Source organism: Eublepharis macularius, chromosome 17 (assembly GCF_028583425.1).
Source record: "Eublepharis macularius isolate TG4126 chromosome 17, MPM_Emac_v1.0, whole genome shotgun sequence".
NCBI lineage: Eukaryota > Metazoa > Chordata > Lepidosauria > Squamata > Eublepharidae > Eublepharis > Eublepharis macularius.
In genome coordinates this window covers 36,042,840-36,070,040 of record NC_072806.1, presented here as the reverse complement: position 1 = coordinate 36,070,040, position 27,201 = coordinate 36,042,840, and the positions used below count along the sequence as shown (strand labels likewise).

At 46.6% G+C, this 27,201-nt stretch overlaps 1 protein-coding gene across 1 annotated transcript in view; it reads right to left on the bottom strand.

Annotated features, from left to right (window-relative positions):
• AATF (apoptosis antagonizing transcription factor) overlaps positions 1 to 27,201 on the bottom strand; it is a 107,446-nt gene extending 80,245 nt beyond the window's left edge. The window contains exons 1-4 of the mRNA XM_055000973.1: positions 27,108 to 27,201; positions 19,136 to 19,318; positions 11,359 to 11,808; positions 10,301 to 10,438 (exon numbers count right to left, since the gene is read on the bottom strand). Coding sequence (XP_054856948.1) covers positions 10,301 to 10,438; positions 11,359 to 11,808; positions 19,136 to 19,318; positions 27,108 to 27,195 — 859 coding nt within the window. The 5' untranslated portion in view covers positions 27,196 to 27,201. The remainder of the gene's footprint in view (positions 1 to 10,300; positions 10,439 to 11,358; positions 11,809 to 19,135; positions 19,319 to 27,107) is intronic.

Below are 27,201 nucleotides of genomic sequence, written 5' to 3'. Positions count from 1 at the left end.
TCATTGTTTGTAATTATGATCACCCAAGACATGCCCAGGGCAAGGACTGACCATGATAAATTCCTTTCATCTATATGCCACCATTCTTCCATAATGAAGCTCAAGAAACAGAATTTCTAGGGGCAGTGGACTTCAATCCTTTCCAGACCCAATGAGCTGTAAACATGTGACAAAGTCATGTGATATCACAATCATGGGACAAGAAGGGCACAGAGTTATGATCTCACCAACATCGAGGCCAAGACAGCGGGCAACATCCCAAGAGAGCTGGGAACCAGAAACACAAGGAGAGCACAAAGAGATGTTTCTGTAGCAAGCAACAAGTCAAGGAGAGCGCTAAGCAGAAATCCTCTTGACTTCCATGTAACCTCGTCTCACGGCCTGGCAGCTCTTCTCAGCATGACAGCAGAGAGAGGGGCGGGAGGTATGGGGCATACATGCTACTAGCAGGCCCTTCGGAAAGGTAGCAAAAAAGGTAGCGGCTTCACAGGGGCTCCCAACTCAATAGGTGGGGCTCAGCGGCCCCCACTGAGAGTCCCAACCCACAGGTTCAAGCCCTCTTTCCTAAGTGATCTCCCATCCAGACAGATACCTGCTTAGCTTCAGCAGCAGGGTTATGTCTCACATCTTCAGTGTGCAGTAATATCTTGCAGAGTTTGCTTTCTTCTCTGCACACAAGTATTTAAGGCCTGGGTGTGACCAAAAGCACGAGCCAAAAGACTCTTGTCCTTCGACTCCTAGCCTGAGGCTTAGAGCCCTGAGCTGGCCAGAAGATCAGCAGGTGGAGAGAGAAGACCCACTAAGCAATCGGAAGCTTCCCTTCCATTTCTTCTTGTCTGTTGCTGTATTTGTATTGTTGTGGGGGGGGGCTGTAGAATACAAATATACTAAATAAACTAGGCGTACTCCCACATGATCACCTCTGTCGACCCAACATAGTACAGAACGGGAGTCACGAGAGTCACTTGTGTACAGAGAAGAAAGCAAACTCTGCAAGATATTACTGCACACTGAAGATGTGAGACATAACCCTGCTGCTGAAGCTAAGCAGGTATCTGTCTGGATGGGAGATCACTTAGGAAAGAGGGCTTGAACCTGTGGGTTGGGACTCTCAGTGGGGGAGAACAGGAGTCACGAGAGTCACTTTAAATCAGTGTGCGGTAAAAGACAAGGCTAGGGAAAAAAACATGGGAAGAGGGACAGGCAGAGTGGAGGCAATGGAGGTCATTTTCTAACCACCGGTCTTGCAAATATGAGTTAGGAACCATAGACCTCACCACTATGCTGTACCGGATTCCTGCTAATGCTGTGTCTTTGTGAACTTGTATCTATTTACCCTCCGGCACTGCTTACGGAAATGTTCCTGATACTGACTGTACTCATCTCACACTGTGTAATCCGCCTTGAGTCTCAGTGAGAAAGGCAGACTAGAAATGACATAAATAAATAGGTAAGTCTGATAGCCATAACTGCAGTGCTTCAATGCTCTTTAGGAGGCGCCATGCATCTACCTGCCCTGCAAGGACTTGTCTATGGTGTATACCTATACCTATGGTATACCTGAACTGTCTACCTGTGCGAAAGCCACTGCTGAGTTGGGGCCTGGGGAAGATCTGGGGGGGGGGGTTAATTCTGGTCACTTCCATTTAGAAGGATCCCAGGTATCAGGCATTGGGAAAGACCTTTGCTTGAGACCCATCAAGACCTGAATTGTGTAAACTGACCCAACTGCTGTTTAGGAATTGTATTGAAAAAATGAAATTGTGCCCTCAAGTCATGGTTGACTTATGGTAACCCCCATGTTGGGGTTTTCATGGAAAGAGACTATCAGAGGGGGTTTGCCATTGCCTGCTTCTGTAACCCTGGTCTTTGCTGGAGGTAGTATTAGCTGCCTTCAAAAACTAGACAATGTAAACATTAGCAGGCCTGCCTTTCGCCCTGGGGGCTTGGTATTGGTGGCCCTTTGGCTTGCAAACCCGGCCATTTGCAGTAACTTTTGTTTTTTGCATATAAAGAGATGGAGGCAGGCCAATACTCTTTGTGTCTCAGTGCTGTCCACACTGACTGACAATGGCTGTCCAAAGTCTCAGGTAAAGAGGGGTCTCTCCCAGCACAGGTCACCTGGGATACTTCCATGGGAGACGTCAGAGACTGAACCTTGGACTTTCTGTAGCCCAAGAATTCTGCCACTTACCTGTGGATAGAACTTGTATAGACTTATGTCCCATTTGAAATACTTTGGACAGTTCCAGTCACCATATCTCAAAAAGGACACTGCAGAGCTGGAAAAAGTACAGAAGAGGGCAACCAAGATGATTATGGGGTTGGGATCCTTTTGCTATGAGGAGAGACTAAAGAGTCTGGGACTTATCCATTTAGAAAAGTGACAACTAAGTGATAAAGGTTTATAAAATTCTGCACGGGGTGGAGAAAGTGGATAAGGGGGAGCTTTTCTCCCTCTCCCATAATACTAGAATATTCCTTTACTCAGCGAGTAATTAAATAGTAGAATTGACTGGCGCTGGACAAAGTAACGGCCATGAGCACGCAGATGCCTTTAAGTGGGAGTAAGACAGATCCATGGATGGGAGGTTCATCAGCGGCTACTAGCCGTGGAGACTAAAAGGAACCTCCATATTTAGAAACAGCAAACCTCTGAAACCCAGTGCTAGAAGGCAACATCTCGACCTCTGTGCCATTCTCTGGCCCTCAAGGGCAACTGATTAGAAAAGAATGCTGGTCTCATCCAGTGGGGCTCTTCTTATAGACCATCTGCAAACACATGAAGCTGTCCTTCCATCAAGCTAGGCCACAAAGCCACCTGTGTGCTGGCCGCATGATGGGCAACTACTCTTCCTAGCCATGTGACTTGAGAACATTTCATGGGAGATATAAGCCAAAGTCAGGGATCTTGGCACATCAAACACATGCTCTTCCACTAAGCTCATGTGGTGTAGTGGTTAGAGTTTCAGACTAGGGTCTGAGAGACCAGGTTCGATCGTGGAAGCTTGCGGGGTGATCTTGGGCTAGTCACACACACTCAGCCTAACCCACCTCACAGGACTGTTATGAAGATAAAAAGGGAAGAGAGGCAAACAATGTAAGCCATTTTGGGGTCCCCCACTGGGGAGAAAGGCAGAGTATAAATGAAGTCAATTTTAAAAATTAAAAATCCGACACCTTTACCTGCCCGCAACCACCTTCAGAAATACAGCCTCCCCTCCCCACAGCAGAGGCTAGAGCAGACTCTGAACCAAGGAAAACAGTGGTTCAGAGCAACCAGGGAGGGGAAGAGACACGGGACTGAGGCCACTCCACTCTTCCATGATTGCTTCAATGGCCTCATTCTGTTCCTCTAAGATGGCTTTGCATTACAAAAGCTACAAACCTCCAATTTATTTATTTGTTAAAACTAATGTCCTCATGAAGACAAATTCTGTCCCTTACAGAGGATACTTCTACCATAACACAGCCAGTGTGGTGTAGTGGTTAAAGTGTTGGGACTCAGATATGTGAGACCCAAGTTCGAATCCCCACTCTGCCACGGAAACCTGATTGGGTGACCTTGAACTAGTCACTCACTCTCTCAGCCTTACAGGATTGCTGTGAGAACTGAATGGAGGAGAGGAGACTGACATACACCAGTTTGGGTCCCCCGGGGGGAAAAGGTGGGGGCATAAATGAAGACAAAAAAATACTTGATCTTGACAGTAGGTGCCTGGACCTCAAAGAAGCGAGATTGATTTCTTAATTCCCCCCATCCCAGCCAACGTCTGACTCCCCTACCCTGCAAATGTGGGGGATATTTCAGGCCTGGGTAGGAGGGGGCGGAGGGAATCAACACATCCCTGTGGAAATTCAGCCGGATCTGTTGATGGTTTTTAAAAACACATACACATGCATGCGCACACAAAAGATCAACGCAAGGTGTGCAATTGACATGAACACCCAACAGAGAACCTTGCACCCCAGTGCTCCTTTTCTACGTAAATAATGGAGGGATCCTGAGGGAATGTACCAGGGAGCGGGAATTTTTAATTAATGGGCCTCTTTAATGTGCAAATCAAGCTCAGACTGCAAGCACTGACTTGCATTGGTTATGGGGGGGGGGGGGAAAGAATCCAAGCACTAATTGAACATGCAAGACTTTAAACAGAGGCACCCTCGCATGCCCCAGACGAGACAAAGGCAGCGTGGCAAGAGAATACAAATCTGGGGGTGGGGGTGGGGGGTTGTGAAGAAGACACCGCTGCAGGCAACTGTGCCTCTAACACTTTAGCTGAACAAGTGCAAGCTGTTCAAAACATAACCTGCAATGTTGCAGGGCAGACACCGAGACAGAGAAAAGAGCCCACATCCAGACGGTAAGCTCAGGGTCTGGGGCATCCCTTTCCCTCTTTTTCCCCCATGACTCAGTCATAATTCGGGTTTCCGGGCTTGGACATCCTCTCTCTCCAACAAGCAGCAGTACCGGGAAGGGAAAGGCCCTCTGTGCATGCCCAGGATCACTCTTCTTATTACCATCTGACCTGCACCCTCTTTGACAACACAGTCTAAGGCACTGCTGGCTCCTAGACTTCAGCACCCCCATCTAGGTGGCTTTCACAATTTGAGATGAAGGCATTTCTCATCAGAGGACCTTAAAGAACAGGACAGGGGAAGGTCTCTGCTTGAGCTCTACACATTTACGAGGGGACAGAACATTGGTTTGGGGGCAGTCCCTCAATTCTCCAGGCCCAGACAAAGAAACACTGTACCTTTAAAAAAACATACACACACGCACACACAACCAACAAATTCATCCTATATAAATTATGGCCATAAACTTTTTTTCCTGCAGTGCAGCCTAATTAATTCCTGTTCTATACACAAAGGGAAATGCTGGGTGACAAATGGGTGCAAACCTTGAAAGCTGCCACGTCGGCAAAACATTTTCTACTTCAATTTATAAGCAATTTTGCAGTAAATCATCCGCCAGAACCCCAGATCCACAAGCAGCCGAGAACAGCCAGGCCATGCCATGGTAGGCAAACCGAGATACAAAAAGGTGCAACATAGGGGGGGGGGGAAGAGAAAGGAAAACAGGTGCTATGCACAACCCCCCACTTGCCCAAGAATCTTTATATTCCAGCTAAAATTCTGAACGGCAACAATCCCGCAACACCCTACAACACAGCTTATTTGAGGTTTCCACAGTTACAAGGCTTCCACAAGGCCTACAAAGGGTAGCTGAAGGAAAGGCATAACATTGGGGCGGGGCAGTCGCATCCCCTCTGTGCCCCTGGCAGATTGATCCCATCTGTATTTAAGAAAAGCCCTGCTGACTCAAACTTAAGCTCAGTACTGTTTTCCACAGTGACCAACCAGGCTTTTCCAGGAACAATGGCTCTCCACCACTGACTGGTACTCCCCTGTTCCCCGGCAACTGGCAACCAGAGGTAGATTGCCTCTGAACACAGAGTTTCCATTTAGCAGTTACAGCCAGCAAGTGCTAGCAGATCTATCTTCCATGCTCAATATTGAATGGTGAACTGGCTGACAACCTGTCCAGATGGCCAACACAGCAAGACTGGGTCAACTGCACGCAAACTAAGAGCCAAACTACAAGTGACGTCTTACACAGGTTGGACACTAGTCGGCTTCCCTCAAGTTCTGATGGGAAATGTAGGCATCCTGGTCTTGCAGCTGTAATGGAGAGCCAAGCTGTAAAACCAGGGCGCCTACATTTCCCATCAAAACTTGAGGGAAGCCGACAAGTGTCCAACCTGTGTAAGGTGTCACTTGTAGTTTGGCTCTCAGTAAGGGTTGTTACGTGCTTGACCAGTCCCCCAGATTCCCCTTCCCTCAACACACAAGACCCGACGAGAACTAAATATGTCTCACGAGTACAGAATGTTGAGAGTAGCTGAGAATTAGTTAGAGGAAAAAGTAGGGAGGAATTTGCCTGCTTAATTCTGGAATGGGGATCACAGAGGGATTCTGAATTTTTTTCCTCTCCTGATTTTTCCCCCTCCAGGCTTCTCCCCTCTTAGAACCATCTACAAGTGGGTGACCAAAGAACCACAGAGAGGATCTTGCTCTCACTGGCCTCTGTTCCCCTCTCCCTCCCAGCTACCCCTTTCCACCATTTTCCTGCCAAGCACAGAAGTCTATTCACCTCCACAATCTATGGTAGCAAGTTCCATAAATTAACTACACATTGGGCAGAAAAATCTTGTTCATCTGCCCTAACTGCCTTAAATTCTTTCTGAAATCCTGTTCTTGGGGAAAGGAGAATAAGATTTCAGGGGATATTTTGAGCTGTCCAGTGGAGGGGGCGGGGAGCTGAGAAAATGGTACCCCACAGGCAGAAGTCCTTGCACCCATGGAAATATTGCACTAGATCCAACCAAACATCTTTGCTCTGTGGACAGATACGACCTCTAGAGGAGTGAGTGGCACATCGTTGCCACATGGGACTCACATTTTAGGTATGCAAATCGAATGCACCCAAAATTCTACAGCACCAGAAAAGTAGTCCTAGGCACCAATCTATTATTCAAAAACCATCATGTTCTGAGGAGCTCTGGGTTCAGAAGAGACTTACTTCAGAGTAAACATGCGGGTGACCATACAAATTCCACCACTTCTCTGAACTTTATACGAAGCCACTTTGTACCAGGTCAAGGCATTGGTCCGTCTAACACAGATGAAGGCTCTCTAGGGACTCAGAGAAAGAACCTTCCCGAAACCTGCCACTTGCCACTCTTTAACTGAAGGGGCCAGAAATTGAACTTGGGGCCTTCTGCATACAAGTGCTCCACCACTGAGCCTCCTCACCTAAAAGGAGATTGTCTCATACCCGGCAACGTATTTCAACCAATTAAACAGATGATTGACGTAATCATTGGTGGGCCTTCACAAAAAAGTCAGATGCCTAAAACTAGAAAATTTTAAAAATCAAACACCTTAGTTTAACCAATAAATAGTTTCCCCCACACACACGAAATGATTTTCAATTTGTCACTCTAGATCTTTTATATTTGACACTTTCCAGCCGCAGATGCAATCAACGAACACTTTGTCAAATGGATGATTTCCTTTTAACACTCCGGTGGAGCTTAAAAAAAAAAAAGTTTTACGATACATAAAATTCCACCTTTTATAGAAATTTATATATTAAACTCCGTGTTCATAGCTGTATTTTGCTTATGGGAAATATCAAAATGTCAACCATTGTTTCTGTTAAAGGTCTTTAATGATATTGCGGTTTCTGGACCCGTAATGGAACATGTTGCTTACCGCAGTTTGCAATGCATCTCATTAAATACATTAATGGCACACGTTTTATGAAAAGGTCAGGCTCCGTATTGGCGGGAGTTTGCCTTTTAAACAAAAAATAATAAAATTCAGCTTGGTTTTAAAGCTACAGCTAACCATAAAGTGCCATACCCAATGCAAAGCCTCCAACTATGCTAAGGGCACATCCAAGATGGTCACCGGTGACTTAGCATCATGCGCATGTACAACCTTATGAATATTGTCACAGGGACTGGGGAAAATTGGGGTTCCTGGCTGCCTCTGAACAACCACCTATAATGGCAGTACCTTGGAATCTGTAGTATTATGATCCATATCCGACCACTTTCAGATTCTACAAGGAGCAGTATCGCATCCACCCTCAATGTTAATAAGCCATAACGGGGTTTACTTCTAAAGATGGGAAACTGAGGTCGAAAGCGTGGTTTCACGATGCCATGCATGGTGGAAGCGAACTAAGATCCATTCTGCCTCCCCTTATCAGACCCACGATCCCCCTTTAATCCCAACCAGCAACACAAGAACATAAACACATTTAAAAAGCCTTACTGGATGAGACGAGCGGTCCATTGAGGTCGCAGCCTGTTTCACACAGCGGCCAATTAGTTCCCCTAGAAGACCAAGCAACAGGGCATGGAAGCCGAGGCCTTCAACCAAAGCTGCCTCCAAGGGCAAGTCCCAACTTAAATTTGGCACAGGGCCCTCTGCAGATGCAAGGGAGGCCAATTCTCTCGTCTTCTTTAAAATTTAAAAAAAGCAACAGAAAGGCAACAGTGGTATGGCCCCTGGTGCAGCCCATCTAAAACCGGGATCTCACCTGTCAGTTGAAAAAAATCAATGCACTAGACCAGAGTAGCCAACCCCTGGCATGAACGCCGACAGCAGCACAGCAAGCCCTTCTACTTGCCACCTAGGGCCAGGTGTTTTCCCAAGCAACCCAGGCATTGAGGCCAGCGGTGCAAGAGGAGACCACAGGCCTGACTCAGACTATTCATCCCTTCCCATAGCCGCACTACCACCCGCAGAGTCCAAGATCAACCTTGCAGATGCTGGCAATACCACTGGAGCTTGGCTTGTTCTCAAGCACATCTGGCTTTGCTTCCAAACACACCAACATCACACCAACATCTTTGCAGGGTCACGGTTGCATTTTCCCCCCTGCCACTTGGTCTAATCATATTTCCTCCCACACCTACGCTCCCCTGGGACCAGTAACAACAACATTCATCGGACCTTTTCCTAAGCGCTTCCTGTAAAGAGAAGAAAATGTGAAAGCCTAGCTGATGAGCAGTAGTGAGAACAGGGCCCCTGCAAATAGCCTGGGCAACGTCAGTCTGGCTCAGTTGAGACAAAAGAGCCCCCCAACTCCAGCAAATCAAGTCAGAGGTCATCTGGTCCACTTGTAAGCCCAGCAGCGGTATGGACGGCCCAAGGTCCGAACTGCCTTTTGCAAACTCAGAATCTAATCTCTGGAGAAAAGCACAGCATGAGCCCCAGCCCTTCATGCATACACAGTGTCATGGCCCAGCCTAGTCTCAGTGAGAGCGAGGACTCCTCCTCAGGAGGAGAGGGGCTTCATGTAGCCAGCAAGGACTCCTCAGGAGAAGAGGAGCTCCAGGCAGCCAGCCCTGACTCAGCAGAGGCTGGTAATCAGGAGCCACAGCTGCTGGCTAATCGGAGCCTACAGCCAGCAGCTGAAGCAGAGCCATCAGTACTCTCCAGCCCCAGCACCACAGGGGAAGTGCAGCCAGGGACTTCCACAGGGGAAGCTCAGTCAGGGACTGCCAGCACCACAGGGGAAGCCCAGTCAGGGGCTTCCACCCCCCCCCCCCCCAGGTTCACCCACACCCAGAGAACGGCCAGAGACTGGAGCTGCAGGAGAGACGGCGCAGTGCTCGTCTCCTGAGCCGACGCCAGCTGCTGGAGAGTGATGATGAGTAGCTTCAGGATGGAGCCCGAGCAGCTGGCTGAAAACCATGCCTGGCTATAAAAGCCAGTCAGGAGCAACAGCCAGGCATGGAAGCAACGGCTCTACTGCCTGCAACCACTCCGTGCTCCGTGAACCTTGCCTGTGCCTACTGTTGGACCTGACACTACCGGTAACTGACCTTGGACTGTGCCTGACCTTGCTCTTGGACTCTGGACTCAACTCTGGCATTAGCTTGTGCTCTGACCACTGCTTTGACTTGGCTTTTGGCTCCTGAAACTCCCTCTGGACTTGGTATCAAGGTTTGGACCTGCACCACCCTGCTTGGGCTGGCCCAGCCCGTGACACACAGCACCTACTGAGGACTCAAGTAACAACTCCGGTCACAACCGGTTGCTGAAGAGCAGCCCAGCAGGGCTTCCAGAGACTTTAGTGCCACACGTACACCCCACCCCAAGTTATGCCAAGAAAGCACACCTCATTTAATTTTATGTAATTGTGCTTAATTTACATAATATGTATAAGCTAGAGCTCCGACCTGGATAGCCCAGGTGAGCCTGATCTCATCAGATCTCAGAAGCTAAGCAGGGTCAGCCTTGGTTAGTAATTGGATGGGAGACCTCCAAGGAAGACCAGGGTGTCAGAGGCAGGCAATGGCAACCCACCTCTGATAGTCTCTTGCTATAAAAACCCCACCAGGGCTCACCATAAGTTAGCTATAACTTGAGGGCACCACACATACACAAGCTAGAACACTTGGATAGCAAAGTACTGTACAGTGGTTATAGGGTGGTGGGGAGAGGGCACTGGAGAGACCTAGGCTCAGATTCCCTCTCACTGGACGATCTTGGACCAGTCACTCCACGTCAGCTTCACCCCTTTGCAGGGCTGTTGTGAAGATAAACTGGGGGACAGGAGAACCACTCAGGCCCTCTGAGTTCCTTGGCCGAAGGGCAGAATAAAGATGAGATAGGTAATTTTGGCTCAGAATTTTGGTTACTTCTTCTGCTTCCCTTTAAGTATAGAGAATACCTAGCCCAGTCTATGAAGGAAGGCGATTCAAGGTGTACTTACTGTCTTTGACGGCACTGGCAAACTCCTGTCCTCCTCTCTTCTTAAATTCAGGGAAGGTACTTGGCTGCGGAAGTTGGTTGGCAGTCAGCAGGGCCTTCTGAAGCTTGATCCTCCCTTCCAAGAGCTGGTCCCACAGCGCTTTAGATGAGAGAAAGAACACAACACAGCCTCAACAGGGCCAGTCCGTTTCCTGGAGCCGTAGGATTATCAGTACCGCTGATGTCACAAAGACATGACACACAGTTCCCAGCCCCAAGGGACGGCAGAAAAAAAGAAAAGAACAAACAGCGAACAGGAAAGTAAATCTTAAAAATTAACGAGATTAAACAAACACATCCATGTCCACTTAAAAGTTGAATAGGCACAGAATCCATTAAACAAAGGCTAAAAAAGGATTTTTGTTTAAAATGTCAGTTCTGTTCCTGGGAGATTATCACAGAAACTGCCTTCACTTTTCCTTAAAGGGAACATTTTTTAAAAGGCAGATGGGGAAGGACAGAATAGCGAAGGAATGATGCAGGAGACATATTCGAACTTTTATAAGTCAACAGAGTAACGTTTAGCATTTCCGGCACACTTTCAGGGTTCAAAGTAATTAGTGCATATTAGTTTGTTAGAATCCTTACAACAGCCCTATAAAGTAGGCCAATCTCATCAACCACCACATGGCTGAGAGCAAACGGCTTGCCTAAGGCCACATAGCTAGCTCAGGGCCCAGGCAAGATTTGAAAATGACTGAGCAGACCCAAGACTGATTTTTTATAACCTATTTCGTTTTATCACGCTTGCAATCAAACCATTCTGAAAAGGCATTCCAGAGGTCCTTACATTTACCTAAGGTACTGCTTCTTCATATATCCATCACTCACTCCTTAAGCGAATTCATCTAGGAAGATGCCCAATACCAGACTGCATATTAGGAAGGGTGTTCACTTTCTGCATCTTTCGAAGCTTAGCCATTTGGGGATTTTGTTGTTGTTGTCAAACAGAAAGCAAGGCATAAATATTTTTAAACAAGGGAATGCTCCACAGGTCCAGAGAAAACACGGCCTACTGACCTATTTGATTTTTCACCGCTCTCCCTTTCTCTACTTCCTCGGCCACTTTGTCTTCAGAGAACGCTGAAAACACTCGGTCGTCCTTGCTGTCTTCGGCACCCACCATTTCATCCGTGGCTTCAGAGCCTTGCTTGGAAATGGTTTCATCACCACTGCTTTCTTCATCACCACTGCCTTCTTCCACGCTATCTTCCTCTTCCTCATCCATGCTCTCAATTTCATCCATCCCCTCAGCAAACTTCTCAAAATCATCAACAGCCTGGAAACTGAAAGCTGCTTTTTTCAGGTCCGCCAGTGGTTCTCCCTCTTCCTCCCGGCCACTGTCAGCACTGCACATAGCTGCCTCCTCCTCCTCTTCCTCCTCCTGGTCTTCATCATCCACTTCCTCCTCCAGGGATTCGCTGTCAAGGTCACTCTCATCTGTTTCCTCTTCCCCCGCAGTCTGTCCATCTGACAAATGCAGAAAGGGAATCGTTAAAGCGTGTCCAGTGCAGGCTGCAATTCCATACCCCACAACAGTTGGTTGCGCAGAGGTAGAAGCCAGAATGCATTTAGAAACGTACACCCCCCACTTTTCTTCTCAAAGGGGCTTATAACTCATTCCCCACCTCCTCCATTTTATCCTCACAACCAACACCCCAGTGAGGTAGGACAGGATGAGAGAGAGTGACTGCCCCAAAGGTCACCCAGCGAGCTTCCATGACAGAGTGGGGTTTCAAAACGGGGTCTCCCAGATCTTAGATGCTTTAACCACTACACCACACTGTCTCTTGTGTAGTGGACAGTGTGGGGGCTTTCAACCAGGGAGATCTGCATTCAGTATCCCACTCGGCCAGAAGCTCCATCCCTGTTCTCAAATCTCTTATCCTCTCAAACACTTTCTTCTTAGATCAGCTGCCCGATTTCACACCCGTTAATCAATCAAAATACTTTCAATCAGTTAATCTAACCAATTAGTTGACAAAATGTTGCAGCCTGGGAAAAGGAGGGCAGGTTACAAAGGTCATCACCGATATAGAGTGGAAAAGCCGGTTGAATCCATCCGAGATACGAGGGTCCAGAAGAAAGGGGAGGGTTTTTTTTCTGATAGAAAATGTGGAGGAAGCCTGAAAAGAAACCCCTATGAAATGAACAATGAATATGCAGTATGTGTTTAATAATAACACATTACTAAAGAGGTCAGTATTTTTAATGTTATAACGTTTAGCTTAATATCCAAACATGCGGACAGTCCTACCTATTGTGACTCTATGGGGTTTTCCACGCCTTCGACAATATACCCTATGAAATACTTTCTTTTTTAGAAAAAGCATTCCAAATGAACAGCATGAAAAACTCTGAAGACCTTCTCTATTTTTCCAATGGAAAAACTGGGCAGTTTGAGGTAGGACCGAGTAAGAAAAACCTGGAATTACAGAGCTTTTCGACAGAATCAAAAAGTCTGTGGATTTTTTCCGTTTTTCCAATGGAAAAATTGGGAAACTTGGGGTAATACTAGGGGGAGGATGCAATTCTCTTACTATAAAAAAAATGTTGTTTAAACATAAATAATTCTGGCAACAATGAATATGCAATATGTGTTTAATAATAATAACACATTACTAAAGAGATCAGCATTTTTAATGTTATAACGTTTAGCTTAATATCCAACCATGCTGGCAGTCCTACCTATTGTGACTCTATGGGGTTTTCCACACAGGAGCAGGCTTCGGTAGTTTCCCTGTTGCTACTGCGGCTACTAATACATTGCAATAGAACTTCCAGACAGTTTTAAATCGATACTCTGATACACTAAAAATAAGCATCCGGTTCTCTGATCTCCCAGCTTTCATAAAGAAACAAAAGTAAGTCTCAAGCCCATTTCATTGTGGAGATATGCTTTTTTCCCCGAAGGGACAAGAATTACTTCTTTAAAAATAAAAGCTAGGAGTTCAGAGAACCTATGCTTATTTTAATACAGCAGGAGGGGGCTTTGGAGTCCGGGGCATGAGGGCCCGTCCCTGGAAAGGCAGCCACCGACAAAACCCGTTGTCCTTCAGTGGTGGCTGTACTGTAGGGGCGTGTGGCCAGGCACATGGGGGGTGCCGCCAGGTGGTGGCCAACAGCCCCACCTCCTAGAAGAAAGGCAGCTGGCTGACTGCCTCCCTGACATTGCCCATGTTTGGGTGTCCCATAGTCAATTGGCATGGATGGCTCCAATTGTATCGAATGGGACTTTCCTTGGGGCACCGGCTTTGGGGGTCTATAACTCGGAGATTTGTATTGGAATCTTGTCCAAACTCGGAGGGTGGCTGGAGGAGAGCCTGCTGAAAACTCCCTGCGAGTACGGGTTCTCTGAGCATGAAGGGGGCTGCCCTGGGCCCCCACAAACCACGAACCGGTTCATGAACTGGCCGAAGTCGTTAAAGTTCATGTTCCGTGAAAATGAACAAACCACGAATCTCACGGTTCGGGGTTTTTTTTGGTTCGTGCCCATGCCCGCTTGGGACTTTTCCCAGCAAACAGGCCTGGTAAGAAATCGGCAGAACATGAGGCCTGAAGCAAAGTTTCAAACTTAGCACTCTGTATTACATGGTACAAGGCCTGATCCTTACAGTGGGTAACGCTGACAGTGTACCTGGCCCCAGGTCACCCAGCAAGCTTCCAGATCTTAATCTGACTCTCTAACCACGACACCACGCTGAGACTAGAGACACACGATCTGTGAGTGTTCCCTGCCCCATGATTTATTTATTGACATTGCTAGCTTTATTTATAATCTGCCTTTCTCGCCAGGACTCAAGGTGGATTAGAACATTTAAAACAATACAATAGAAACAGTGTAAGGCATATAATAAACAGTGTAATAAGATTTGAAGACAAAATTAGAAAACAACACACATAAAATGGAATAAGCTTAAGAAATGCAAAGATGGGATGAGAGAAATTAGAAAACTATGCAGTAAAAGCAAGATAATGCGTGCAAATAGCCCTTGTCCCTTTGTAAAAAGGACAATCCTATTTTCCATATTCTGTGGAATGACATTAAGTGTGGGAGCTTTCCCAACCTTGATGTTCCCAGAACATAGAAATCATGGGTCACCATTTAGTGACACAAATGGGGAAAACATAAACCAGAAGTTTATGACTATAGAATTAAGGTTTATGATTTAAAAACAAATCTCTCTCTCCTGCAGGTTCCTCCTTAAGAGACTTCTCATATACACACTATTAAAACAGGGATACGACAAACAATTTTGCCTCTGGTGTTTGGAAATCTCTGGCAGGTCAAGAGAGCCCCAATTCCCTAGCAGCAGCCAAACTGCTTATCAGACCCATTGATTAGCTGACAGCTTTTCCTGTAAAATAATGAGATAATGGGTGAGCACTGCAAACCGATCAAGCTCCCTTATGTATGTCTTTATAAAGGGGAAAACTGAAAACAAGCAGGATGCAATCATCAAGATCCATCAGTGTAAAAAGGAGCTGCTTGAATCCTTTCCACTGACCTGACAGAACTCTTTATGGTAAGAAAAGAAACACATTAGCTAGGGGGAGGAAGTGAATTTCCACACTTGAGGAGCAGATCTGGAATAATGGTCATAATAGAAAACCCTACATTAGAACATAAACATCCTACTATATAAAAAGCAAGCCGTATTGGCGACGACTCACTTTTTATCCCTGCACAGGCACAAGGATAGAGTCATCACCAATACAGCTTGCTTAGGAGGGGGTGGGGAGGACCATCCTGCCCCACCCTTCTCCATCACTGCAGCTGCCTCCTTGGGGCCTCTGGAGATTTGTGCCGCCACAGCCGCCGAGGCACCAGGGAGGCCCACCGCACTGGCCTGGACCTCATCACGCACCGAGCAGGCCAGAGTTTTGCGACGGACCATGAAGTTCTGCTGCACTCCACACCAGCCTCATTTCCGCCTGCTTGAGGCTGAATTGGGCCTGTGCAGAGAGCAAGAATGCTTCCTGGGTGGCGTAATGGGCTGTGGAGTACTGATGCGCCCGCACTGGCTGTGCCAGCACCTGCCCGTTAGAGGCCGAATCGGGCTGGTGCAGAATGCAGGAACACTGCCAGGGCGGCACGCTAGGCCGTAGAGTGCTCCTGCGCTCCATGCTGGTCTGATTTCTGCCTCCTTGAGACCGAATCAGGCCGGTGCGGACCTCAGGAACAATGCCAGGGTGCCGCAACAGGCCCTGGAGTGTTCCTGCGCTCCTCACTGGCCCAATTTCTATACGTTTGATGCCGAGTTGGGTCAGTGTGGAGCACAGGAACGCTGCCAGGGTGACACGACAGGCCCTGGAGTGCTCCTGCGTTCTGCACCAGCCCGATTTCCACCCATTTGAGGTCGATCAGACTGGTGCGGAGCTCAGGAATGCTGCCAGGGCATCACTAGAGTCCGCTGTATTGTTAAACACAATGGGCTTTGTTGCTAGTAATTCTATGAAAGACAGGCCTTGATCAAAAACATGTCTTGAAAAAATTTAGGTAGACTTTTCAGATGCAGATTTTATTCTGAACTTCCCATCAGAAACTCTCTCCAAATATTGTAGTTATTGCCAGTCCCTGGCAGTCAGGTCCCTCAAGCCCTCCACAGTTAGCACGCAGGTGTTCCAGTTGAAGTAGCTTTATTGAGATCCATACAGTACAGGTGTTCACCCGGAGGTGGCAACTGGCAGAAGGGACAATTCAAACAAAGGCATAACTAATTATAGGGAAACTTCCCGCCCTCCGTGGTCCGTTGACATTCTGGCGCGAAACCCCAAGAGGTTGCCTGGGAACAGATTAGTTAAGTACAAAGGAAAATATCCCAGTCTCTGGGAAAGTTACAATGTGTGCTGCTAGCAGCTCTCCTCTAAGGACACTTGCTGGAAAAAGGAAAGTACATATTTGCAACCAATAATGAAGGGGACCACTGGCTCTCCTGCAATTAATATCAGAAGTTAAAACACCCTCAGATGATCCACACAGATCTACACAGAAAACAGCATTGATCAGTATAAAATGCAGAATACAATCATGGCAGGTATACCAGCATACATGACAGTTATACATTACTTGGTCTTGTTTCTAAAGTGGAACGGATGCATCAGGTGGTTCCATCTTCTATTCCCAAGCTCTATATAGACCATATTGCATGCATCATTTACCTTAACACCCCATACCTTCAGTCCATTTGTCTCTTTTTTCCTCTTTACATTACCAGTGAGCCCATGCAAAGTGTGAAAACACAGCAAAGAAGCACTTGTAGTCAGGGGCGGTGCCAGGGTTTTTGGTGCTAGCGGCCAGCTGGCCGGGCGTCCCCCCCATGCGCACTGGCCTGCGTGATGATGCCACATGTGATGTCACTGCGCGCGCCCCCGCCGGCCTGATCACTGCAGCAGGCGGCTTGGACGGTGCGCAGGTGGCCTCCGAGCTCTCCCGCTCAGTTGCCTTCGTCGCCGCAGACACCTGCCTGCGGCTGCTGCGGCCAGCCAGGGGCGTGTGCTGGCAGCAGCGGCGGCACAGGAGGGATAGGAGGCTGCAGCTCTGTGGCATGCGCTCCCACCCCCCATGCCTCCTCCAGCACTCCCTCTGGCACCCCACACCTGAGGCCACCACCTACCTGGCCTCAATGGGCGCGCCGGCCCTGCTTGTAGTGCAGCAGCACCGCACCAAGATGTTTTCGTTATATTTTACCAATGTGAAAGAGCACAGGTGCTCATTAGTAAAACACAGGACAAAAGAAATACGGGTGTCTACATCCATAAAATGTAATAGAAAAAAAACCCCATTCATACAATCACAGGGCTATGATTTACCAACAAACATATCTGCAAGAACAATACAGAAAGCAAAATATATGCAAATGAGGCTGCTGAAAATTGCGCATCTTCCAATTCTGGAACTCATCTTTAAAATTCTTGTCGCTGAACTGGAATTAAGGAAAAGTGGAACTCCGTGCAGAAACAAATATTAGAAGAATAAAGGAGTGAAGCAGTGTAAGCTCCAGTCATTCCTGATTTCTTTTCCCCTGCATTAACACACAGATTGCTGGCTGGGTGTTAAATACTATATAATCTATAGCATTAAAAATAACAGTGAACTTTGTGGCACAGATACAAAGTTCATTGAATGATAGAAGGTATCTGACTAATCCAATCACAGGAAAGGAAAATGTGGGTTTCATCCCATGTGGCACGACCACAGGGTGCAAGGCAGGCAACGTACACTTGATAAGAGCAGAAAAGGGGGGTGTAGTGCGTTGCCTTGCTGGACCAGAGCACATCCCTCCAATGCAGCAACTCAACAATGTCTGGTCAAATGCTCAGCACTCTCAAGTAAGGCCACATGGTAACAAGGCTGTTCCCCATTTGCCCGCAGCACAATTAAGTGCTGTGGGCAATTAAGTGCTGGGAGTGGGGCCTTTTCAGTATTTGTCCCAGCGCTGCTGAATTCTCCTTCTGGAAACCTATCTGCCAACTTCCCTTACCTCTTTTGAATTGTCCTCTTCTGCCAGCATTTAGAAGGAAGAATTTCAGCTGCTGCAATTTTGATGTGCCACTTTAAGGGCAAACCAATGGCTGTTTTTAAACATCAACTTTATTGGAATCATGTTACGTTTAATCTTCTGTAAACCACTTTGAATATTTTAATATTAAGAAAATACCATTGACAAGTCTCCCCTCCACAAACGTTAATCCTTTTGAAGAAGACACCTAAGCTACTAGCCACAGCCATATTCTGGGGCAGCAGATTCTATCAGCTAACTTACCCCCTTTTTTCCTGTGGACACCAACCGACATGATGCCATCAGGCAGGTCATGCAATACTTATCAGCACATAAAGAAAACTGCCTTACTCTTCAGGTCAGACCTTTGATTTTATCTAGCCAAATGTAGTCTACTCTGACCGGCAACAGCTCTCTAGATGTTCAGACAGAAATCTTTCCTACCACCAGACACTGTTTCCATTGGAGTTATTAGGAAGTGAACCTGGGGGCCTCCTGTATGCAAAAGCACATGACCCACAAGATTTCCAACATACAGGTGGTCAAGAAAGGTACTCGTTTTCTTTCATCCACATTTTGCTAAGTTGGTACAGGAGATATATTGGACTCTCAGCCACCTTCCCTGTGCATAGCTCCAACCCAAATACCACTTCCTACTAGCAGGGACTTCAAAGCCCCTTAGTACCAACAAGAAACAAACTTTTTTTTGTCTACACCAGGTAAACAATTAAAAAGAGTTACAGGAAGACACTGTCCAGAATGGATACTTCCTGTATTTTTAAAACTCCCATCACCTATTACAGGCCCAGAAGAGACAGATTTTAAAAACCAGGACACAAATACTGAAGTAAGAATATAGGATGAACAAGGCTCAAACATCACAAATTCAGCTCTCCTTCCAGTGTCAGCTAAATAAAATTCAAAAGAGGAGGTATGCTGCTCGAGGCCCGAAGCTCAAACACTTAATCAAGGAAGAGAACAAATATGTTCATTCATAGCCTCCCTAGGGATACAAGCAACTCCAGGAGAAACTGATTTCCAGTAACAAAAATGGCTTTCCCCCAAAGAATGCTGGGAACTGTAGTTTTGTTTTGTTTTTCCAAGGATGCTGAGAAAGCCCTCCAAGGACATCCAATGCCCATGATTCCTTAGGCAGGAAGCCATGACAGTTTGACACCAGGTTAAAAGGTGCAGCAGAGACAGGCCCTGAATTTACACTTGGTTCCCAAAGACAAAAAAAATTGGCAAGAGAGAAAATTAAATTTTTTTTAAAGCAGCAGAGGCAATTGCCTTACCTGCCAACTGCGGCTCCCCCCATAACTGGTCCTCCAAGGCTTTGCGAGATGTGGCCTTCCCCCAGTATCGCTTATCGGCATCCAGGAGGCTGGAGGAGACGCCTTTCCGTATGAGGCCAACGCCAAGGAGGTTGTCTTCAGGGCCTCCTTCATCAAATCTGTCGACAACTCTGGCTGCAGTGGCTGCAAAGAAAGGGGGGTTGTCATTAATTTGTGAAGCTTACCCCCCCCTCCACCAAACAAGCTGTCCTTCTCCCAAGCCCACCCCTCCCTCTCCCCCCCTTTCTCATGCTACTTTCTATTCCTTGAACAACTTTCATTTTTCATGCCTCTTCTCCCTTTCATTTGGAAAGAGTAGGGGGGGCACCTCTAGGTTTTTTGGGAGGTGCGTGCAGGCCAGTCACACAAACTCTGTCAGCCTAACGTACCTTACAGGGTTGTTGTGAGGATAAAATGTAGGAGAACACCACATATGCTGCCCTGGACTCTTTGGAGGAAAGGCAGGGTTAAAAATAGAAAACATGGCCTACTTTTATAAAAGATCATTAAAGTAAAGCACTAATATTACTCTGTTACAGCAGGAAAGAGACTGCCTTGCCCAAAGCGAGCAAAGATTAGCTCTCTCTTAACGGTAATAAGGAGACACAGAATTAATGGTCTTTGAGAGCAAACCCCTGCCTTAAACACAGGGCAAGCTATCCAAGACTTCGGTTTAGCATGATTTAATGTAGGTCTCATTTCTTGGTTAAAACAGGCGCTTCAGTCAGCCTTAACTACAACCAGGGCTTTTTTTCAACAGGAACGCAGTGGAATGGAGTTCCGGAACCTCTTGAAAATGGTCACATGGCTGGTGGCCCCGCCCCCTGATCTCCAGGCAGAGGGGAGGTTAAATTGCCCTCCATGCTGCTCAACGGTGCAGAGGGCAATCTCAACTCCCCTCTGCCTGGAGATCAGGGGGCGTGGCCACCAGCCATGTGACCATTTTCTCCGAGGGCAACCCACTGAGTTCCAACACCTCTTTTCCCAGAAAAAAAGCCCTGGCTACAATAAACCATTTGTCAAACCTTATTTGGAGTCTATTTACTAACCCCAAAGCCCAATTCCAAGTTCCGACTGTCTCAAGCAAATCCATGTTTGTAGCCGCAGGAATACTGGACAATACTCACACACTGAAAATGAGACGGTGGAAAACCAATGGAGAAAAACATCTGGCATTGTGCATCACCCATGTTGGTGGTATCTTGGGGTTATTTTTCTACCACAAACATGTATCTGTCTATGGCGAAGTAAACATTCCACTGGGAAGCCTACTGTTTGCACCAACCAACAGAAAATGCTAACGCTTTTTTCCTTTGGGAAAAGAAAACCTCACAGGACATTTTCATCACACTATACTGTATTGTCTGGGACAACCCGCCCCCCCCCGCCCCCCAACTCAACAGCAAAATCAGTTTTAAGGCTGCTTTAGGGCCCCTGCATTTGTCTGTACAGAAAGGAAACTGTGCCTGAATTGGAAGTATGCAGTTGACATTGTCCTAAATGACAAAGTTAGGGAGTCCTTTCTCTATGCATTCTGACCCCGAAAAGTGCAACAGGGGAGGGATTTTATCTCAGATTTTCACTAGTTAAGCAGGAGAGAGAATTTGCTTCTGAGAAAGAAGGAAGCATGCACTCCCAAGCCTGGCTCCCAGTTGTGGTCTCTTTATTTACATACACTTTGCTAAAATATCAATCTTTAAGATCTTTGTACTGGTTAGAGGGTCAGACTAGGATCTGGAAACCCTCATGTCTGAATCCCCAGTCTGCCGTGGACGCTTGTTGGGTGACCTTGGCCAGTCACACGTTCTCAGGGTGATTGCCATGACGGTAAAATAGAGAAAGGGAGGAGATGCTATAAGCCGCACTGGGTTCCCAATGAAGAGAAAAGCGGGATATAAGTATCAACACAGTCAAACTTTAAAAGAATACAAATTATTATGAATTAAAACATTCAGACCATTTAAAATATCCGTGATCAGCAATACTGATGAAACTGAGGCCTCCATTCCAAAAGCTTGGCCGTTTTTTAAAAGTGAAGCCAGGGGGCCAAATGCACCTGCCAGAGAGAGCATTCCTTGAAACCGGGGCAGCTGCTCGGTGGCATTCAGATATCATGACAAACTGAAGTTTATTTGTAGTGGGCAAGAACACATCTTGTTACTGTGCCTGCATATGCCAAATACCCTCTAGGATAAAAAAAAATCTGGCAGGCCAAAAAAGAGTGAAGGCTGACTGATAGTCATTGGGCAGGGAGTTCCACAGTTTAGAGGGGTCAATAGCACAACTGAAAAAGTCATGGCTCGCATGTATATGGGTTAGGAGGAAGCTGAATGCAGGCTTGTTCAAACTGAAGTCCAGGACTTGTACTCTGGGTTTCACAAGAGGTACAATGAGAGGTTTAATTGGTATAATACTTTCTAATGGTGTTATTTCACAAAAGGAAACACAAGAACACCGGAACGCAAGGAATTTTCACTACAAGCGGTCTAAACAACTAGACATTTTAAAGTAATAAAATCTTGGACAATTATGGCTCTCCGGCATTTTCCTCCCCACCAACCCTGCTTCTCAAGAACAAGGCAGTGAATTATTACACTAAACTAGAACCCTTATTAAATTGCAGCCTTGCTTTATTTTCATCCATGTGTGTGGCACCCTGTATGCAAAATTACAGGGTTAAGGTTGCGCAGCCAACTGAGTGATCTGATTGCCTCAAGATCGCTAAGTGCTCCTCCCCACTTGCGCCTTTGGGAATATTCATGCTCCATTTATGGATACAACTGACTTAGTAAGGGAGGGAGAGGATAAAACGTAACCTACATATGATGAAATCTCCTTAAATGCTCAAGATGGCACTGAGTGGCAAGTAGGATTTTAAAAAAAGACTTACTTTAATTTTTACTCAACAGTTTGGAAGATTCTACCCAGCTTTAGACAAGTAATTGAGGTTCCAGAAAGAGAATGAAGATGTACCAACAGCAGACACAACACCTCCAATGATAGTCCCTGGCAGTTAAGCAGGTGTTCCAGTTCAAGTAACTTTATTAGAGATCCATTCAGTACAAGGTGTTCAGACAGTGAAATTGGCAGAAATGACGTATGTGGGGCTAGCAATGTTAGTTATAGGGAATGTTCCCGCCTTTGGGAAAGAGGACCGTTAACTGGGGGGGTTGGGGTTGGAGTGAGACATTGTTTTAGAGTAGACAGTGAGAAAGATGAACTTATCTTTGGTTCTCAGGAAGAATACATCTTGAGCCAGTTTCAGCTGGCAGTCAAGGACACTGGCTCAGCGGAGCGAGAAAGAGAAAGTAAACATTTGCAAGGTAACCTACTGGCACTGCAGCAATAAAGAACTTCCCATACTCTCACAGACCGGAGGCAGAGCCCATATACATTCATGGCAGGTATGCAGCAGGCATATATGGCACCCAGTTTCTTAACCATGGAGGATAAATTGGGCACTCCTCCATTCTGCTCTCATACCAGTTTCCACCCATTTCCTTCCCCATGCCTGTATTAACCATAACAGGGCACCTTACTTGAACTGTTAAGTTCAAGTCACAGCTTGAAGCTAGGTTCAAGCCAACCACTGTTAGCACTATACTTGGAGCTGCATTAAAGCTACAACTCGGAAGGAAGTATGTCAGCCTTTAGGCTACTTCAAACCTCATAGCCATGGTTTATGTACCTCAATATATTTTTGGATGAGAAATTGGGGGGAAAGAGGAGGATCCACCGGGTCTTGGTCACTGTAAGAACGAGGATGGTTGCATATCAGACATGAACTCACCAGCTAAAATTAATATGCCTTATACAAGTCGTACCATCTGACCATTTAGATCAGTCCTGCCTTCTCTGACTGGCAGTAGCTCTCTGGGATCTCAAGCAGAGGCAAGTCTTCCCCAAAGCCTGAGATCCTTTACTTGGTGATACTAGGTAAAGACACTGTATGTTGTTTACTTTTATGCTCATTATATAGTGCTGGTTGCTATTTTAAAAAATGGATGACGGATAAAACTGTTGAGATGACATTTTCACTTACTGAATTCTTTTAGCTGTAATTTTTTAAAAAAAAAATGATACTGTAATATTTATTGTTTCATTTTATGTTAGCTCCCTCAGGAAGATTCTAGAAAATACAAATATTTTTTAAAACGTAAAACACAAGTGTTGGAATTTTCTCAGTTGTGGAGCTACTCCTCTGAGCTATGTTCCCACCTGTACCCTGCCCAGTCCCAGGTTTTCCTGCCACTTTCAGTATCAGCCTTCCGGCACTTCTGTATTTTATCAGATCATTAGTTTTCTTCTGATCTGTTCTGCCATTTGTTATTTTGCTACCTTGATTTTGAATTACTTGCTTTTTGTGGTTTCTGGTCCTGTTGAGGTGCTTTTAACTGTGTTTTTCATTCACACTGCAGTTTGCCATGACGGACGTTGTAGTCGCTTCCACACAAACAACACTGCATGTGTGGGGGAGGAGGATAAAGGGCTAAAACTTGAAACCACCAAATTATGAAACAGAACTCAAAACCCGTAAATAATTGTGGAGGGGGAGAAACCACATTCTGGGGAATAAAGAGGGTAGCACAGACTGAAAAGTGAAGTCTCCAGTTCAAATCTCACCCAGCTATGAAATCACCTTTAAATGCCTTTAGCATAAATACCCTCCTACTGGATCGGAATAGTGGTGCGTCTAGTATCCTGTTTCATGCAATGGTCAGAACTGTCGCAGAGATCAATCAAAACAAAAGCATAGAGGCAAATGCCTTCCTTGATGTTGCCTCCTAGAACGCTGGTGAACCACACTGATTATGGGTTTCTCCTGCCACACTGTGAAGCCTACCATCTAAGCTTCTTTCCCACAAGCCCTGGTCTCTGTGCCCCCTACCAGCAGACTCAGGGTAGGAAGTGACCAGACAGGCCTTTCCCCTGGGTGGCACCATGCCTTTGGGATGTCTTCTCCCCTTGATGCTCACATCTCTTTTAAGAGCCAGGCTAAAGTATTTCTCTATACCCAGGCTCTTAACAAAGAGATTCCATCCCTTTTAGTTGTTTTACGATCTGGTCATAGCCTGAAGTCAGCTTTGTCAATATCATTTTAGAATGCAGTGTCTTGTGTGCTTTCATTGGTTCTTCTTTTATTGTCATCAGGCTTGGGCTATTTTTTTTTCTTACTGGGATATTTTATATTGCTATTGTTTTTACCGCTGTCCACTCGGTTATGTTTTAATTGTTTTAGGCTTCTTAAGCAGGTCTGGAGAAGCAACATAAACATTTTCCAAAAAAAAACTGAATTTAAAGATTAGCCCACACACCCCTTTGGGAGCCATAACAGCACGTACCTAGTTCCCAGTTGAAGCCCTGGCATCTCCACCCAAATATTCTCACTTTGCATAGAAAAGACCTACTGAGGTCTTGGGTAGCTGCCGTTGCCAGTCCGATTAAGCAGTACTGGGGAAAACAGACTGAAAGCTTGCCACAGAATAAAGAAGCTTCGTGTGTTCCATTGGCTTAAATGAGGCTTAATCAGGGCTTTTTTTCAGCTGGTGGAACGGAGTTCCGGAACCTCTTGAAAATGGTCACATGGCTGTTGGCCCCGCCCCCTGATCTCCAGACAGAGGGGAGTTGAGATTGCCCTCCGCACTGCTGGAGCGGCGTGGAGGGCAATCTATACTTCCCCCTGTCTGGAGATCAGGGGGCGGGGCCACCAGCCATGTGACCATTTTCTCCGAGGGCAACCCACTGAGTTCCACCACCTCTTTTTCCAGAAAAAAAGACCTGGGCTTAGTTAAAGTTACAACTTCAGCAGCTGAAGCAGGATGGGCAAAATAATCCCAACCTATCCAAAGAATGGGTGTGTACTCCTTTTAACAAGAGTTCCCCTGGCATACAAACCACTGGGCAATGGTTACAAAAGAGAAGGTGGGCAGAGCACAGCCCCTACCCTACGAAAGATGGGGGAAGAGTATAAAAATATAGCAGAATGAGGTGAAACCCTATGGAAGAGCCATGAGGGGAGGGAATAGAATGTCCCACCTCAGACGGGGGTGTTGAGCCCTTTTTCTCTAACACTCCTCTCTACACTGTGCTCTGACCAGGAGAGCTTGATCTTGTCAGATTGTTGAAACTAAGCAAGATTGGCCTTGGATAATAATTGAATAGGAAACCTCCAAAGAAACCAGGGTTGCAGAGGCAGGCAATGGCAAACCACCTCTGTTAGTCTCTCGCTACGAAAGCCTCGCCAGAGGTTGCCGTAAGTCAGCTATGACTTGAGTGCAAAACAACAAAGGGAACCCCCTAGCTACGCGAACAACTCAGAAGCACAACAACCAGGGTCACGAAAAATCAAACAATCAATGATAGTATAAATTATTGTATTATATCAAAAGTGCAAATACATATCCAACACAATTTAAAGTGCATATATATACAGGAAGAAGGTAGTCTATTGGATGAACAAAAAATATATTCCTATATATGATTAATATTCTGGTGGTGGGAGAGTGCAAACGGATGGAAACGTTCCGCCTATGCGTGGAAACTGTCCATATGTCCAAAGATGGAAGTAGGACGTGTCCAAAGACACCTAGCCGACGGGCTTCAGCTTGCTATTCCCAATTCCCGTTTCGGTTTTTCTTCATCTTGGGCTAGACTCTATGGACTATAAATAAGATCAACCCATCAGTCATAAATATTATACAAGGCCTGAACAATATAGCTAATTATTTACAATATCGACGGGTAGACGTTTCCTTACTGTCCACTGGCATCTCTCCTCACTCCACACACCATTGCAGTTCCAGGTATACCTATAGTTACAACTAATACCAGACACACCCCATGTTTAAATAACAAGCCTAGGGTCATACAATCAAGCTGGGGAAAACCCTTAAAGGGGCAGTATCATTGGAACACATGACAAAAATTATAACCAAAGTCGCTGTACAATGTAGACACGACAGATAAACAACAAGTAGACAATAAATACATGGCAGGAAAATAAACAACAGGTAAGCAATTAGTACATACATGACTTGAGGGCAGGGCTTCGTTTAGCCCTGACCTGCATAACCTAGAAGAGCCTGACATTGTCAGATCTCATAAGCTAAGCAAGGTTGGCCTTGGTTAGTAATTGGACGGGAGACCTCCAAGGAAGACCAGGGTTGCAGAGGCAGGCAATGGGAAACTCCCTCTCGCAGACTTTTGCCATGAAAACCTCAAGGGGGGGGTGGAGTTGCCATAAGTCAACTAGGACCTGAGGGCAGGATTTTATTCATTCTACACAGTTAACCCAACCTTGGATGGATGACCACCAATGAAGACCACGGTTGCTATGAAGGCAGGCAATGGCAAACCACCTCTGTTAGTCTCTTGCCACGAAAACCCCACCAGGGGTTGCCATAAGTCAGCTATAACTTGAGGGCAGTCTCTGCCACACTCCATTTAAAAAAACCAATTTTTCTGGAAGAGAAGACCCAGACACACACGTGCAACACCCGTCCTGCCAGCAGCAAACGAACCCATCCAGGCTTGGCTAGAAACGGCCTTCTGGCTCGTGAGGCTGAAGTTTTCCCAGCCCCAAACGCCTTCGGATGCTACCTGCTTTATACCGCGATGACATCCGCTCTGAGCCTGCACTGCAGGGAGAGCGCAACAGAAATATCACCACAATAACCCTCTCCCTACCCCCCCTTTCTCGCAGGCAGCCCCAAGCCGGGCAGCTCGCCCGCCCTCTTCCGGACCCCGCTCGTGTGGAAAGGCGCGCGCGTGTGAAAAAGCAACGCTCGCCCCGCGTCTCCCTCCGCGCCCAGGCCCCTTCCAAGGAGAAGGCGGAACGACCACGTGGCAGGGAGCCGGGCCGCCTTTCCGGGCGGCGGAGGCGATGGAGCTAGCGAGCGTCCCACGTGTCCCCGGTCCCCCGCCCCCCTCTCACCGTCCTCGGGGTCGTCCTCCGGATCCACCGGAGCGGCGGGCAGCGGGTTGAGCAGCCGCTCCAGCTCCTCTGCGATGGGCGCCGCCATCTTGTT